The sequence below is a fragment of the Centrocercus urophasianus genome, unplaced genomic scaffold (assembly GCF_019232065.1).
Source record: "Centrocercus urophasianus isolate 14NV4802_14NV808 unplaced genomic scaffold, USGS_Curo_1.0 seq_26, whole genome shotgun sequence".
Lineage (NCBI taxonomy): Eukaryota > Metazoa > Chordata > Aves > Galliformes > Phasianidae > Centrocercus > Centrocercus urophasianus.
In genome coordinates this window covers 5107588-5124452 of record NW_024884822.1, presented here as the reverse complement: position 1 = coordinate 5124452, position 16865 = coordinate 5107588, and the positions used below count along the sequence as shown (strand labels likewise).

The window sequence follows — 16865 nt, the reverse complement described above, 5'->3', positions numbered from 1 at the left end:
TCACCAAGGGAGAACTCCGAAATACGTATTATCCTTTGGCATGCAGCACTCATGTCCACGGAGGCAGAACATGCTGTGTGACCTTTGACACGTTACTATAACCCTTGGCACTCTGCTAAAATAAAAACCGTTGCCATTGTTTAGATACCAATTAAAATAAATCAAGAGGGGAAACATGGGATGCAAGGTCATGTGCCATTGGCTCTGAAACTACTTCAGCTTGTACATGGCACAGAGGTACATGAACTATTCACTTTTCAGTCCATCTGTTCGTCTGTCTCTCTAGCCACCTATTTACAGACACACACATACAGTGAATGTATATAGAATTCATACGTCCATAAGAAATGAAGGGGAAATGAAATAGTGCAGTTATGCTGAGCATTTATTTATTTATTGATGCAAGCTTACAGTTTTCATCAAGAAGATGGTTTAAATGTGTGTGTCTACACTCACAAGGTCATTGTTAATTAATAATTAATGCCTTAGCGACAGGGCAAGGGATATCAAAGGTTTTTCAGTATACGACTTCTATATACTTTAATAAAAATACCTCACACTGTTTTCGCAAACTCTGAGGACCTCAGCACACTTGTTGCTTAAGCAAAACCCTGACACTTCATGACATGAATAAAAACATAGAAAATTATGTTAGCAAACATGTTGCATGTTTGGAAATAGTTCTAGCCACTAAGAAAGTGTCTGAATGCTCATGATTTGAAAAGTCATGACTTAAAATCCCCTTGAGAAGTCACCAGGTTTTCTTGTTCCCCACTTCCCTGTGCACTGTTAACAACCTTGAATCAAACTATGATGAACTACATTGGAGATGCCAAGAAACAAAGCAAGAAGTCCACAGGTCTCTTTAAAATAACTTGGCCATTTAATGCTGATCATAAGGACTATGTGTACCTGGTGCCCTGAGGGACTTTGATAAACAACAATTCTGCTTTCCTTGTGTTTAGGGAAATAATTGCAGTGTTATAAGTCAGGCACTTATCCAAAATGACCGCCACCTTGGAAGTTATTGCCAGCCTTAGCTATGAATGTCATTGCTTTGTTGGGTTAAATCAGATCCTTCTCACGCTGTTACAAAGCCAAAAGTACCATGTTTTTTGTGAGGATAGGAAGAATGAGAAATATTTGATTTTAAAAAACTGGGTAAAGCTTGCAATAAATGCATGAGCTGTAACAGAGGATGCCAACTTATCTCTGACAAAATATATGCATTCTGACCTCTCTTGGAGCAACACCATAGGAAGGAACAGAAAATGGATTGGTGATGGCATTAAGAAGGAAAGAAGGAAAGTGTACAGTATTTAAGATCCAGTAGGTGCATGTGATACAAGGATTCTTTCCTTCCCAGGAACGCTGGTAGTGCTTCCTAAGGAAGCACAGGCACAGAGGAGTTCGTATGGTCTTTGAAAAGAGCTAAGGCAGCTGACCACGTTCACGGCAGTTAGCAGCGTCTGCCACTTCTGCAGAGGGCTGGGAGCGGCAGAAAGGTGCGCCTAGCCACAGCAACCTGCGGCCGGCAGGTGAGCGGCGGCTCTCTGTACCTGCTGCACCCAACTTTCCCCTCGCTCCCCCGTACAAGTGCCGGCACCCGCCGAGCTCTCCCCGTTCGTTCCCACCCGAGGAACGGCCAACGGCTGCGGGGCGAAGTGCCGACAAGTCCGCGCGGCGCTCCCGGTGACACGCGTGGCCGGGAGGAGGGGGAGGGTCGGGGGCGTCCCTCCCGCCGCGACCGCGGACAGGGACGAGCGGGGCTGGGGGTCCGGGCGCAGCAGCCAGCAGAGCCGAGCCCCGGGGCCGCTCCATGGGTATCCGCCGGTAAAAGGCGTGGGAACGCGGGGAGCGCCGCTCACGGAGCCCATTTCCCACGGCTGTGGTCCCAAACGCACGCGACCCGCGCTTCGCTGGAATCGCACAGCAGCTCTGTCCCCGCCTGGCTGCGTACCCCGCTCCCGCCCCGTCCCTGGGGGTACCCCGGCTCTACAGGCGCACACGCCGAGTGCTGCATCCTCTCCGTTCCCGCTACACTTCATTCATATGTGTGCCGCGATTAAATATTTGATCAAAGGTTGAACGCTAACGCAAGTCGGTTGTATTTTTAATTTTAACCCTTAAAATAGAGCGGTTTGTAGACGGAGAGTGTCCAAAGATTCCCAGCCCTCCCACCCCCGGCCGTGCCGCCCCCCCAAAAAATAATAACGCTGCAGATTGTAGAAGGATTTGAGGCTGCAGCCAGAGAGAAAGGGATTAGGGCGAGAGCGCTGGAAGTTAAATTGTGCTGCATATAAAAAATGGGCGGATTGGTCTCTAGATGAGAGCTTGGTACCACCTTCCTTTCTAAAATAAAATCTCTCTGGCATGAAGTCACAGCCTATTTCACATCCGGTTTACCCTGGGACGTATTACTACTGTCTTGGTAAAGAGAAAGCTTTTGTTGTATAGCGACGGTCGGAATATCGGAATAGAAATTCGGGCTCCCAACCCGGAGGAGCGGAGCGGCGGCGGCGGGCGATGGCCGAGGCGGAGTGAGCGGCGGGGCCGGAGCCGCGCAGCCTCCGCGCCGCGGGCGGGAGCGCAGCGGCGGCACAGCCGGGCAGCGGCGCCGCGGACCCGCGCCCGAGGGGCTCCGGTAAGGGCGGCTGCTGGCACGCACCGCGCACACACACACACACACACCGCCGCACCGCACACGCACACCGCGCACACCCGCACCGCTCCGGGTGCTGCCGGCTGCGGGCACCGCGTCCCGGCGCGCAGGCGGCTGCTCAGCTCTGCTCTGCTCAGCTCTGCTCTCCCCGCAGGTACCGCCGGGTCGGGGTGGGTTTTTCCTACCCCCTCCAGCTCGAAAATCCGCAGCGATCGAGGGGCGTTTTCACATTTCTTTCGTTTATTTACCTTTTTAGCGTGGTCGGGTTTCTACTTGGAAAAGGTGGATGGGTTTGGGGGGGTTTGTTATTTATTTATTTTGCTCCCAGGGAGGCGGTGGGAGGGGTGGCTCGCTCAGGGCGAGGGGGAAATACAAAGTTGAAATGCCAGGAGGAAAACAAGTCCAGATTTGCGCCTCGGAGCCGTGCAAATCTGTCACTGGGGGGTCAAAATGCATCAAAATGTTTTTTTTTTTTCTCCCCCCCCCCCTCTTTTTTGTTTTTGTTTATTTTTTTTTTTTTTTCAGTGGGCGCTGCTGAAATGCTCGCAGCCGCGTGGCTCCTTCTCCCATTTTGAACCGGGAAAGCAGAGCTGGTGCCCAGCGGTGTGAGCCTGGGGAGGCCGGGGGCAGGGGATGCTGCTGTCCTGTGCTCCCTCAAAGTCTACACCGTTTGGTTTTTCCAGCTGTCAGAAACTTTCCTCCTCTAGGATTTATAGCGCCTTTCTGGATTTGTTGTAGGAGGGAATGGTGTGAAGGGCTTGGGGGGAGCGAGCGTGGAGCTCAACAGATCAAGATAGTTCCAAATAATTCACTTTCCCTTCCTCAGCCGGAGAAGCCTTTTGCAGAGGAAGAAGTTGGCGGGACTGGGAGAGGCAATTTTGGAAGCCAAAGATGTTGCCTCTCCATCTATGAGGGGGCTGATCCCAGAGCAAGTTCAGATGCAATCTCGTCCCTGAAAATCTTCCTCCCTGCCTTCCATCGGGCTCCTTTCCACCCAGTCAGATTAGCTCGGCCCCACTAAATGCTTATCTGCCGATCATTTGTCTATAAACGCATTAATTATATCTCGCTGCTTACATGCGGCTTTGTAATGATATTTTATTGATTTAAATTGTCCCTGAGGGTGTGCAGTGAATTGGGATAGCTGTATTTAAAGATACAAGAGCATTTCTAGGCACAGTGCTTTGTTTTCTCAGGCAGTTTAAAAACTCCATTACTGGGGAAAAGATGGGCTCCAGATTTTGTTTATTTAATGTAATGGATGGTAAAAATCAACTGGATTCCAGTGCACTAGGTATGCAAGGGAAACCTGCAGCATCTCCTGGGCAATCAGTTGAATCTAGAACACCAATTCCACAAATGTCAGACAACTTTGTGTTTTATGGCTCATTAGAAAGCAAAAGAAACAATCTGGTTGTGTTACTTTTTACTCAAAGGTAAAGTGAGAATAACTCACTCTGGAGAGAGGACAGGAAACGTTTGGAAGTGAGGAAAAGGTTCTGATGCAAAACCACTTTCCAGCAGCAATCAGAGCTTGCTAGGGACTTAGGAGATGGTGTGTAGGATGTCAAAACATGGTTTCATTGTGAGTTGTGTCCTTTAGCCTGACAAAAATATTACTGTGCATACACAGCAGGAGATCACAGAGTCTGATGATGATACTCCTGTGAAACAAATATTTCAGGGGAGAGGAGAGGAGTCTCAGCCAGAGAAGAAAGTTGCTGCTGCCACACCAAAGCAAAGCAGAGTCTGTGGGGGAAGCACCGCTTTCCTCTGGAGCACAGATACACACTGACACCTTACAGGAGCCTTGGAAGGGCTCAGGCTGGCTCAAGTCAAACAAGAGAATTACACTTGCTTACCTGGAAATGTCAGGAGGTGCCTTGTCAGGAAAGAATGGAGTAAGGACTGTCTCAGAGTTTGGGGACAGCAGCTTGAACTCATAATTACTTTTGTTGAAGTTCAAGAATAATGCAAACAAGAACAAACCCTGAGTGCAACATACATTCCTCTCCAAGCTTCTGTGTGCAAAAGGGGAAGGAAAACAAAATGGCCAAGGCCCCCCTTGGGCTGAATGACACAAGCGCTGGTATTGTGAGGTCACTGTCTGACACCAAACGATTCTGCAAAAGTCGCCTGGATGGGATGGCTTCTTCCCATAGTACCTGCTTTAATGTAGGGGGCACTGACGATTATTTTCCTTTCAGTTTCAGAGCCCACCATGAAGAGACTCCTCGTTCTTTGCGACTGCCTCTGGGCCTGGAGCCTGCTGCTGAATGCACTGACTGAAAGAAGGTGAGGAGATGTTTTTGAATGCATCGACATGTTTTGGGAACCTTGAATTTAATGCGGCAGTGTAATATTGCATGGGCTGCACTACTGCTCAGTGTATTGAGGAAAGTTAATCCCTATTCAAATCCCAGATAAATCTAACTAAGAGAAGATTGAAAGAAAACTGCAATTTGTTTGCATAACAATATATGTTTTTTAGCAGTATTGTGAATAAAACAAAGCAAAGCCTATCTATAACAAGCTAAAGGCAAAGTGAGTTTTAAACACCTATCTAGGCTTTTATATTCTTACAGAATGGCTGCTCAAGAGTAAAACTTTCTTAGAGAAAAAAAAAAAAAACACCTGTGATTAATGGGATTTGTTTTGATTTTTATTTTTCATTTGAGTGCTTGCTCATAACTTTTTCTCCTGTGGGCGCTGCTGGAATGCTCCCAGCCCCGTAGCTCCTTCTCCCATTTTATCCCCAGGGGAAAAGGGAATAGAAGTCATTTTTTGGAGGATTTTTTTTTGAGGATTGTGTTCTAAGTCAGTACCTGTACCTGTGACTCCAAAGCAGACTCCAAAGGAATAGGCAAGCTCAAACCTGACAGCTGAACTATTTGAAAGACAATGTTGCATTGAATTTTTATGCAATGTATGTAAAAGTTTTGATCTAAAAACAGCATTCAGAACAATCAGTAGTGGTACATTATCCAACAGCAAGTATGTTAACTAAAAACTGTAAGGTAGTTTGGAGTATACTGAAGGCTATGACATTCAAAAATGAGTAAAAGGAGTTACGAAGACTGGAAGATACATTTCTGTATTTTGAAAATATCTGTGTATTGTCAGTAGTGCTGCCTCATGACCCAGCAGCAGCTTCAGTTTTGCTGTGTTGAAAGTGATTCCTATAAGATTCATTTGCACCTGGATGTCCACAGTGTCTTCTCACATATGAGCAGCTCTAGATGAGCTTACCTTCTGGTACCTTGATGAATTTCAATAGACTGAAGTGTGCAAAAGGACAAAGGTTCATCTGCACAGCTGTTTTCTCTTAAAAAAAAATCAGAAATAAAAGCAGTTGATTCCTTTACTGTATAGAATAAGTGTGATGTTTTAGAAGAAACGCCTTTGTTTTGATCACATATTAAGAAACGTGAGGTTTTCAAGTGTTCATGAAGTCCTACACCTGGCCTGCCTAGGTAATCTTGTGAAAATGTGTTGAGTTGTTATATCAGTATGTGTACATCTACATGTGAATGTTCATGTGTGTTCTGTCTATAACATACGCAAGTGCATTGCTAATGCGAGAACTAAAATGCATTGGACTAGTGTTTAAAAATTATATGGTGTGTCAGTATTATAATGACCTGTAGATGGAGTTAGTGCACAGTGTTTTATTATACTGTGGCTTAATATGAAACCACAGTCACATACAGTCACTTTTCCCACAAATGTACATATTCTACATAAATTGCATCTGTTTTTAGAGCCATTTTGTCATAGTAACTTCCCTTGCCTTTTCTTCTGGAGTGCTGTTAATTCTTTAAGAAAAAAACAATTGTCAGACAAAAATGTTTGCGATGCAGAAGCACACAGTCCTTCCATATCATTTTTCATGAAAAACAAAACAAAACACAAAATCCAGAACAGCACACGGGCTGCTTTAACATGGGAGTTTTGACTGAAATATCACAGCCCCTGTGGAGCTGCAATGTGCTTGATACGTACACAAATGTTCAGATTCTTCCTGTTGTGACGATGTGTCCATTAAAACCAGCCCTAATGGTGCTCTTTACCTCTGAAAAAATGGTGGAAAGAACAGGTGAGGGTACTGACAGATGCAACAGCCAGGGTGGAAGCGCTGTGTTGTATTGCATCTGCTCAGACTGTGCTGCCTCTATAGTCCATCTTTCTGACAGTGCTTCTGCAAACACACTCAGTTATTTACCCCTAGAATTTCTAAAAATCTTTTGATATCCTTTTGCCACCTTAATTCTGATGACCTTCTGCTATCCTTGAGAGATGTATGTGCAGCAGCTTGTTTAATGACAATGAGTGTTAACAGAGAATGTAATCCAGTGAACATTCCTGTATTCAGTTCTACATAAGACCTACAAGAAAAAATGCTTTACAAGATACTGCTCAAAGGAGACAGCAAGAGAACTTGTTATTTAGTGACATACAGGAAAAAGAAAAGAAAAGCATATTAGCATCTTACAATGCAACTGTGGGTATGAAAAATAAATACAAATCAACCTAATCTGTAGTAAGTGAAATTGTATGATGTGACTAGAAGAAATGCATAGTATTGCCAGCATTTTTAAAAGGCTGTTTGAGATTTTTTCTTCTTCATTAGGAACAGTGATTTATATGCACTGAAGTACCTTGAAAACTGTTCTCCACAAGTCACATACGAGTGAAGTAAAACAATGCTGTGAATGTCAGATCTAAAACTTGTTCAAATATGCAGTGATACTTACTCAAATCTGAACTGCGAAATAGCTTGGAAGCATTTGCAGAGCATCCATACTCAGACAACCTCTCCTCCTCCTTTCTGTTTGATACAATGGAATATCTATGTCAGATATACAAGAATGTCTGACTTCAAAAGGATGCGTTGCTAGATAATTTTGCAGCTACTTTAAGGGGATCAGATTGTTTTGCATATTGGTAATATTCCTTGCAAGACGGCCTTTGCTGGTTAGAGCAGAAGCAACTGTCAGAGCACTGAGAGCCATGTACCACCGGGGTTGTACAGATAGCAAACTGCTGAAAGAGTCACGGCTGTGGCTGTAGCTGAGCTTTACAGACGTTTCTGGTACTGCACTGTTGATCCAGTTCAGTATCAAGCATGAGAAAGTGATGTTCTGCAAAGCAGTGTTTTGTATTTCAGTCATGATCACAGAATCACAGAATCACCCGGGTTGGAAGGGACCTCAAGGATCATGTAGTTCCAACCCCCCTGCCTAGCAGGGCCACCAAACACACACATTCAGATCAGGTTGCCCAGGACCCCGTCCAATCTGGCCTTAAACACATCCAAGGACGGGGCATCCACAACCTCCCTGGGCAGCCCGTTCCAGGGCCTAACCACTCTCCTTGTATAGAACTTCCCCCTAACATCCAACCTAAATCTTCCCTCCTTCAACTTCGATCCATTTCCCCTAGTCCTGCTGTTGTCAGCCCTTTTGAAGAGTTTACTCCCCTCGTGGGTGTAGGTTCCCTTCAGGTATTGATAGGCTGCAATGAGGTCACCCCGCAGCCTTCTCTTCTCCAGGCTGAACAAGCCCAACTCCCTCAGCCTGTCCTCATAGGGGAGGTGCTCCAGCCCCCTGATCATCTTAGTCGCCCTCCTCTGGACCCTTTCCAAAATCTCAATGTCTTTCTTGTACTGAGGGCTCCACACCTGGACACAGTACTCCAGATGGGGCCTCACAAGAGCCGAGTAGAGAGGGACGATCACCTCCCTGTCCCTGCTGACCACCCCTCTCCTGATGGAGCCCAGGATCCCATTTGCCTTTCGAGCTGCCAGAGCGCACTGCTGGCTCATGTTCAGTCTCTCGTCCATCAGGACCCCCAGGTCCTTCTCTGCCGAGCTGCTCTCAAGGACCACTCCTCCCAGCCTGTACGGGTGCCTGGGGTTCTTCCGGCCCAAATGCAAAACCTTGCACTTTGCCGTGTTGAACCTCATTAGGTTCACCCGAGCCCAGCCCTCCAGCCTGTCGAGGTCCCTCTGAATGGCATCCCTTCCTTCCACCGTATCAACCGCACCACTCAGCTTGGTGTCGTCAGCAAACTTGCTGAGGGTGCACTCAATTCCCTCATCGATGTCATTAATAAAGATGTTAAAGAGCACCGGTCCCAAGACAGACCCTTGGGGGACACCACTTGTTACCGGCCTCCACCTGGACATAGAGCCATTGACCACCATGATGACTACACATGTTTACAGTGGAAGTCCTCCCAGCAATGAATGAAAAAAATGGTACTGGGCTTGGCTTTAAGACAACTGTAATCTATGATTAAGGGAATTATCTATGATTGGAAAGGTTTCAGATTTAAGAAAAAAAGTCAATTCTGATGCCTTTTACAGCAGACAGAAACCACTAAGCCCAAGGACTTCGTTCTGATTTGCAATGATGGAAGTAAGATTTTGGTAGCTGAGATCAAAGAGCTTAATTCTGCCCTTATTCAAGCAAAATTTCAGGACCTTTGGCTGAGTTAGAGTAATACATTCAGAATCTGTAAGCAAAGCTTTAGAGATAGGACAGATCTGCTTCGCAAGAAGTGGTTCCATCTGTAAGGAAAAATGGGAGACATTCCTCTGAATGCAGCCACTAGAAGAAAACAGGAAGTAAAGCACGATTATTTACAGATTTGTGATAGTATACCCTCATATGATTTACTTATTTACTCTTGGTGGGATCTTGATTTTGTTTTTTAGCATTTATTTTCAGTTCTTAAATATCAGTGCTCTCACTTTTTTTTAATGCAAATCACTTTGTCTTTCTTAGCATGCAATTCCTTCATTATCTGTTGTAACACAAATGAGCCGTTTACTGAAAACATGTTGGACTATTATAAAGATTACTGAATAATGAGATAAGCATTGAGGAATTGAAGTTATATTTGCTCACCTCACCCTTCATGGAAAGGCACTAGTTTTCTCAGATTTCACTAAAAATGTACAATTTAAAAATAAAATGTTTAAGTGAAACAACCCTATATTGCAATTTCCTGGAGGAGATTTTATGGCCATAAATCAGAATAATCAGGATTAAACATGTTTTGGAATTATTGCTTTGTAAGGTTCCTGATAGCTGTGTTTCAGTTTTAACTGTTGTGTATTTCAGCTATGGACAAACCTCATCGCAAGATGAACTTAAAGACAACACCACAGTATTTACCAGGATATTGGATCGCCTGCTGGACGGTTATGATAACCGCCTGAGACCAGGACTGGGAGGTGCGTTAAAATTTTCAAAGTGTTAGAGAAAAAAACAATTAAAACAATGTTATTTTTCCAATATAAACTTGTTTTCCTTCAATTTATAAATATATATATAAACGTTGATATGTAATGTGTTTTTTTTCAAAAATGCTGTGCTGTCTTCCACATACTCAGTTTTCACACATTTTTGCTTGAAGAAAGAAAATGGTTGACAATTTTAGACCTCTGAATATCTATTAAAATTTTGAATGTAGGAAGAATAAAAGATGTGACCTGACAAATGGCAAAAATTTATGAATCAGACCCAAACAGCACATGCAAACATGCAAAAATCCCACTGACTAAGAGGATCTGGTTTTAAAACAGAAAACATCAATTAACCTTAGACATATAAATGTCTCAGAGAAGTTTATAACATTTTTTTCTCCGTTGGGTATGTCAGGATTTGTTTCTGTAACATTTTGTCTTTGTTGGTAATAATGTCTTTCTTCTGCTCTCAGGGCTGAATCCATAAAGAGTTATAAAACCATATAGCAATTACATGTCTATAAAAATATTCTTACAAACCCTACTCCTTACCAGCATCCCTGCGTTGACTCTCTGATTTGTTTGTCAGAGACATGATCCAAGAACTTGGTCTTAAAAGGTTGATAAAGGTAGAGATTCTAACTGTGCCACTTTTCCTCTCCAGCAAAACAAAAACAAAGCAACACACCCACCCCACAAAGTTTTACTTAACAGATTTCATATACCAGTTCTCAGCAGAACCACCCTGTAAGAAAAACAGGGCACACTGCACTAAGAATTCTTATGTCATCTGCTGCGGTTGAAAGGAAAGATAATTAAAATTAATATTATTCTGTGACTCAAGGCTAGCATCTTGCAATAGCTCTTGCATTGTGAGCCTTCTTCTTCCATGGTTTGACTTCACTGACTTAAAAGAATGACATAGATACAGAGATAAAATTCTGTTTATAAGGGGTCTATTAGGAAAAAACATTCAAAAATGGGTTGGTTTGTAAATTTTTGTGTGCAGTTTCAGATAATATAAAACAAAATAAGAATCACTTATCTACCAGTACTTTTGCTTATTTGCTTGTAAACCTTTGGATTAGTAGAGAAACAAATGCTCTTTAATCTTTGATTAATGCAACTGTAGAATTCAGTAAGCTACTATATCATAGTAAATAAACACAGCACAGAAGGCAGTAAATAAACGAAACTCTGCAAACTGTGTAAAGTCTGGTACACATCTACAAGAAAAATCTGAGAACATGATGATTTCTTGTGAGTTTTGTAGCTGTTAGGATTTACTTTACAGTTACTGGAAGAGTAAACAAAAGGAGACCCAAAGAAAGGAATTTCTCTCCTCTGGATTGCAATCCAGAGATTGGTCACAAGGTCTGCGTAGACCCAGGCCAAAGACCTGTAAGACTACAATTTGCCTTTTACTCAATACAGTGTACATTTGTGATATCAGTACCTCAGAATAAATTTAAATTTGCTCTTCTATTCCTCAGTGGAGAACACTAGAACTAAGTGTATCAAGACCTTTTGAGAATCCCACATCAGATGAAATTCTGTGCAGTAGATTCATGTTTGTATAATCAAGATGTTATAATCACAATATAATCAAGAGAATTAGGCAAAGTAGACAACGATCACTAAAGAGAATAAGTGGAAGAGCTTAAGAGCTTACCCTTTGGTTGAGCTCACCAGAAAACACCAGGAGAGGTGACCTCCAGAAGAGATCCTTCCCCTCTGGTAGCCAGCTCTTAAATAGGTCTAGGAGGGGTGCAGCCAGGCTCCACCCCCTTCCGGCAGCACAGGTGAATTGCCTTCACCTGTGCTCCTCTGGCTGATTCATGGCTCACCTCAGGTGATCAATCAGAAGTTCAGGCCGTGACTCAGCAGTTCCCATACACATGTTTAAAATGCTTGATTCAAAAGACATGATTTTATTCCACAAACTAGAGACATACATGTAGGCCAGTAGTTTTAATTATAATGCCAATTTATAATAAAGGGTTTATGCTGGAATTCAGCTGGAAGTTCAGCTTTTCAAAACATGGTGCCTAGGAAACTCGAGATAATGTAATTTTGATGTATTTCGTTTAGATAATTTGGGGGAATATATTCTGACATGTTCCAGACATAGAAATATCCAGCAAGAAGTGCAAATTTATGTATCAGTACAGCATGGTTTTTGGAGGCAGATGTTCAACAGCCTTCCATTACAGTTTGATCCACTACTGGAAATTCAAAATGTTTGCACTTTCTTTTTTTCTGTGTCTTCTAAGAAAGAGTAAATGAAGTAAAACAATGCATGGTACGGTTACTTTCTCCTATAGAAAGGGCCAAATTGCAGAAAGCTCTCTGCTTATCCCTCTAAGACCTCTCCTTATGTACTACACGTATACATATTCCAAATATATGGGAAACTGAATTACGTACATGAACAGAAACAAAAAAGAGAATGAATTTCTGACTAATTTTGAACCGCTCTTTCAGCATGAGTGGAGTCAGTGCCTGATTAATTTTAAAGCCTCCCTTTTTTAACATTTACTTTTGCGGTATCACCTCAAAATGAAAATGAAGAAATGCATATGCTTTTCAGAGAACAAGGCATTAAATACTATTAGTTGTCAGATTACTTAGTAAGACCATACCTGAAATAAAGTGTATAGCTCTGAGCATTCTGCCATTAAACAAAGAACAAATTACTTATCCTTAGAAAGAATATAAAAATATGGATTACGGGACCCATTGGGAAAAACTGCTGAATAACTGAATATGTGTATTATTTTAAAGAACGGCATTGTGGCTAACATTAATCTCATTTTTCTTTAAAGGAAAAACACAGCATTTCATTTTGCACTGACAAATTTCCACCTGTTATCAATAATCATTGATATAAATTGTGTTATTTAGATGTTCACTAACTGCATATGTGGGCACAGTCATTTAGTCAGACATCACTAGGAAACAGCATCCTTAGCATCCATCCATAAACGTGGACAGATAACTATATTTACAGTTATTTCTGCTTGGAAAATAGAACTTTAAAAATGAATCTAAAAATGTTCTGAATCACACTAGAGGACCCCTATTAACTCTACAAGAGGATACTCATCTACAAGAAGGAAGATGGAGGGATTGTACAGAGTAATGTGCTGAATCTGAAAAGGAGAGAATCATGGCAGACATTAAGAGAAAAAAATTAAAAGCGAAGTCACTTAGGTAAAAGCTTAATTTCCTGTGTGAACTGAATGCATCCTAGTACTAGGAGTGAAAAAGATGTTGCTCGCTTTTCCAGTGCACAGTGCTGAACAAAAGAAAGAATCAGACCGTAATCTGAAGGTGTTCTATAAGGAGGAAAACTGAAGTCAATGTTTGGTGACCTCCCGTAGTAAAATTCTGTATCTATGGTGGGAGTTTAAAAGAATGGAAAAGCAATAAGAAATGATACAAAAATAAGTTTTGTGAATAAATGAATATCACATTGATTTTTGTTCTGGGATGTATTCATGTGGAGAATACATACGAGTCCTAGCTTACTACCATGGCAGGCATGGAGGGCCACAGGGTAGAGAGAGCTTTCACAGGGCAAGTTGTTTGCACCCGGTGCTTGAGATTCAATAACATGATATCAGGTGTAGCTACAGAATTTTTTTAAACTATCATCTTAGTGGTGTACACATCTCCTCTATAAAACTAAATGATATCAGGTGGCCTGTGACCTCTTAATTTAGAACAACTGCAAATGCTACTTATCCCTTTGAGAGGGATTTTGTAGTGCAAAGATGGATTAATATAGAACTAAGAAGAGGTTTGATCAAGCAGGTCAGATAACATCTCCCTAAATTGAATTTGCTTTTATTGTTGGGTTGAGTGGCCATTAGAGCATCCCAAATAGATCACAAATACTACTTTAGTATTGAACAGAATTATATTTTTATAATGTTATCAGTAAGGGATATTTGTTATCTGTCTTTTGTGATGGATATCAACACTGAGTGTGACTGTCCCTAGGTGGAATGTTGGTCCATCTCAGGCAATTCATTACTTCCACAAAGTGCTTATATTTAAAATGACAGAGAATAAACTTGACAGTATTATGCTAAATAGGCTTTAAAATTCAGCTTTTCTAGAACACTGTCTATAAATATATGATAAACTGACCTTTTGGTGATCGTGGTCCCAGTGGAAATTGTTTAATTTAAGCTCACATCTAAACTAACATAATTTCGTGAAAATATGGTTCTAGTCTGTATATGCAATGAAAATTTAGTTAAACTTTATTTATTTCTATTTTAAATGAAAAGAGAGACCTATACTGAAGCTTACTCATAATCCCATAATGAAGAAGCATCAGATACTATACTTCACCCTCTAAGAACTTAAAGGGTTTATTTTGTTTTGTTTCCAACTTTGTAGGTAACTGATGTAAGGACAGTTGTAAACAGAGAAGACCTTAGGAAAATAGCTTTGATACAACAGTAGGGACGTTCTTCCCTATGAGAGTGGTGAGGTGCTGGCACGGGCTGCCCAGAGAGGTTGTGGATGCCTCATCCCTAGAGGTGTTCAAGGCCAGTTGGATGGGGAGCTGGGCAGCCTGGTCTGGTATTAAATGTAGAGGTTGGTGGCCCTGCATGTGGCAGGGGGGTTGGAAATTCATGATACTTGAGGTCCCTTCCAAACCTGGCCATTCTGTGATTCTGTGACTCTGTGGAGGCAGCTTTGAGCTGTTAACTGCTGTGGGGAGAGTTAGCATGTGATGGCGTAGCTGCCTTCATAGCAGCGTGGACTATGGCTGAGCAATGTCAGGACAGGCCATTGTTCTCCATTTTGGTATCTACTTTTGAAGTCCATGTGCAGTTTTTTCTTCAGTAGGAGCAGTTTACACCATACAGGCATCTAATTCCCTTTCATTCAAAACCACAGGAAGACTCTTCTCCATTTTAATAATTATAGCACACACTTAAACAAGACATGCAGGGGGAGCAGGTGCAGAATCAAAAATAAGGAAATTAATTTAAAATACGAAAATGAGTAATTCTGATAAGGCTTGTGTTCATATACCAGCAGGTGAGAAAGGGAAATAGTTAATGTATAGTTCTCTATGATAAATGGGCTTATTTCATGCTGTTAAAATCAATCTATATTCCTTATTTTGTTCTCAATTTGTAATCCAGTCACAATTCTAGAAATAATAACCTCCCTGGGAATTTAAATCAAAACACTTATTGTTTTTACGTATTAATTTAAAGCGTTTATCCTAGCATCATTACCAAAACACAGTGGTTGTAAGCAATGACAGTAGTTTACACTGACTGATGCTTTCGTAGGCATATCTGGATCAAAATAATTTCCCCCTGATATAAACTAGTTTATTGCTTGATGTTGTGTTCTGGTGCCTACATGTTAAACACAGTAGTCATTTTGCTGACCAGCTGGACCTTACAGTGTACATCATTAAACATAATGTAAAGCTAGTTGGTCACCAATAATTTACTTTTTATTTTATTATTATTTTTTAATGGAATTACACGATCTACAGATATCTTATCAATTCCTGGTCCAGGAAAAAGATGTTATAGTCAAGAGACATGGCCAATGTATTCACAATGGATGGATTTATCCTCAGCAGTAAGATGAGCTCCTGGCCTGAACTTGTTTTGTTCAATAGCTTAGAATTTTCTCTAGTTCTTAGGGACATTGTAAAGATTTTGAATATAGATCAGGATTTGAAGTTCTTGAAACAAATCTCAGTGCATTCTGAGCATTTGAAGCACAGTTAAGCCTTCCCATGATATTCAAGCTCTAAACAGAACATGGTTAACCTTGATTCTAAATATACATCCTAACTGTATGCATACAGTAAACGCATCTTCTGTGCAGGAGTGACTCACAACGTTTGAAGCTCTAAACACAGCACAGCTGAATCATCTATTTAGTAAAACAGTAAACAAAAATTTCAGAACTTCCACATAGATTTGGAAGGGCTAATTTATGTCTTCATACACATTTCCACATTTTTATCACTCCTCTTGAAAATGTGGTACATATCAAAGGAAAAACTAATCATCTGATGATGTGCACAGTGGGTTTTTTTTTGGATTTGAGGAGGACAGTGATTAGATGGTCTGTAAAAGTCTAACTGGTATGATGGTAACAGTCTGTTGTGATTTCAGAATCAAATTTTTCTATTACTAATTATGAGTTTTCTGTCACTTAAATTATCTTTGCTGCAGTATAGAAATGAAAAGCACCACTAATTTTCTATTTATTTTCTCAAAAACTTTCCATCTTAATTTGGAAGCCTTTAGTTTCCATTTTGTTTCCCCAAAATCATTTCCTTGAACTTTAACCTCCACACATGACCATATGTCTCCTAAATCTCTGAGTTTATATTATTAAGAATGAATTCCTTGGGGCTGATTCTGAAGAGCTTCCAGCATCTTCTGTTTCCTAATGACACTTGTGGGAATGCCTCAGTAGAAAGGAGATGGAGAAATGGCAAGTCAGAATGAAGGATCTTTTAAAGAGTTAGAGATTTGCTTTTCAGTATACAGAAAGCTAATAGATCTTATGATGATAGTAGATTCTCAGTCTCAAGAAAAGATGATAAAACATCTGTAACTTAAAAAGTGTACTCATGAGTGTCTTACTGGACCTTGTGAAAACTATGTCTTCTTTTTCTGCTGGCTGTTTCATACCAGACCATAGATTTCACCTCTTGAACTTTGTAAAAGTGATGAGTTGAAGGAGAGAGCGCTCTTCTTCCAAGCCAAGTACTTTCTGGATAACCGTATGCTTCTTCCCGTAATAGAAGATTAAATTCTCACTGTGGATTTCTTTAAGACAAGAGTCAATTAGATGTCAAAAGAATCCTTAAATTTCTCTGAGTCAGTTGAAAAGCTTGTAAACAGTGATAAGGTCATGCCTTCATTTCACTGGAGAGCCAAGTAGGAAATT

General features: G+C 41.4%; 1 protein-coding gene across 1 annotated transcript in view; it reads left to right on the top strand.

Moving 5' to 3' along the window:
• Positions 1 to 4883: 4883 nt before the first annotated feature.
• Positions 4884 to 16865, top strand: part of GABRA1 (gamma-aminobutyric acid type A receptor subunit alpha1) — a 38100-nt gene continuing 26118 nt past the window's right edge. Inside the window, exons 1-2 of the mRNA XM_042826384.1 lie at positions 4884 to 4957; positions 9790 to 9902. Coding sequence (XP_042682318.1) covers positions 4884 to 4957; positions 9790 to 9902 — 187 coding nt within the window. The remainder of the gene's footprint in view (positions 4958 to 9789; positions 9903 to 16865) is intronic.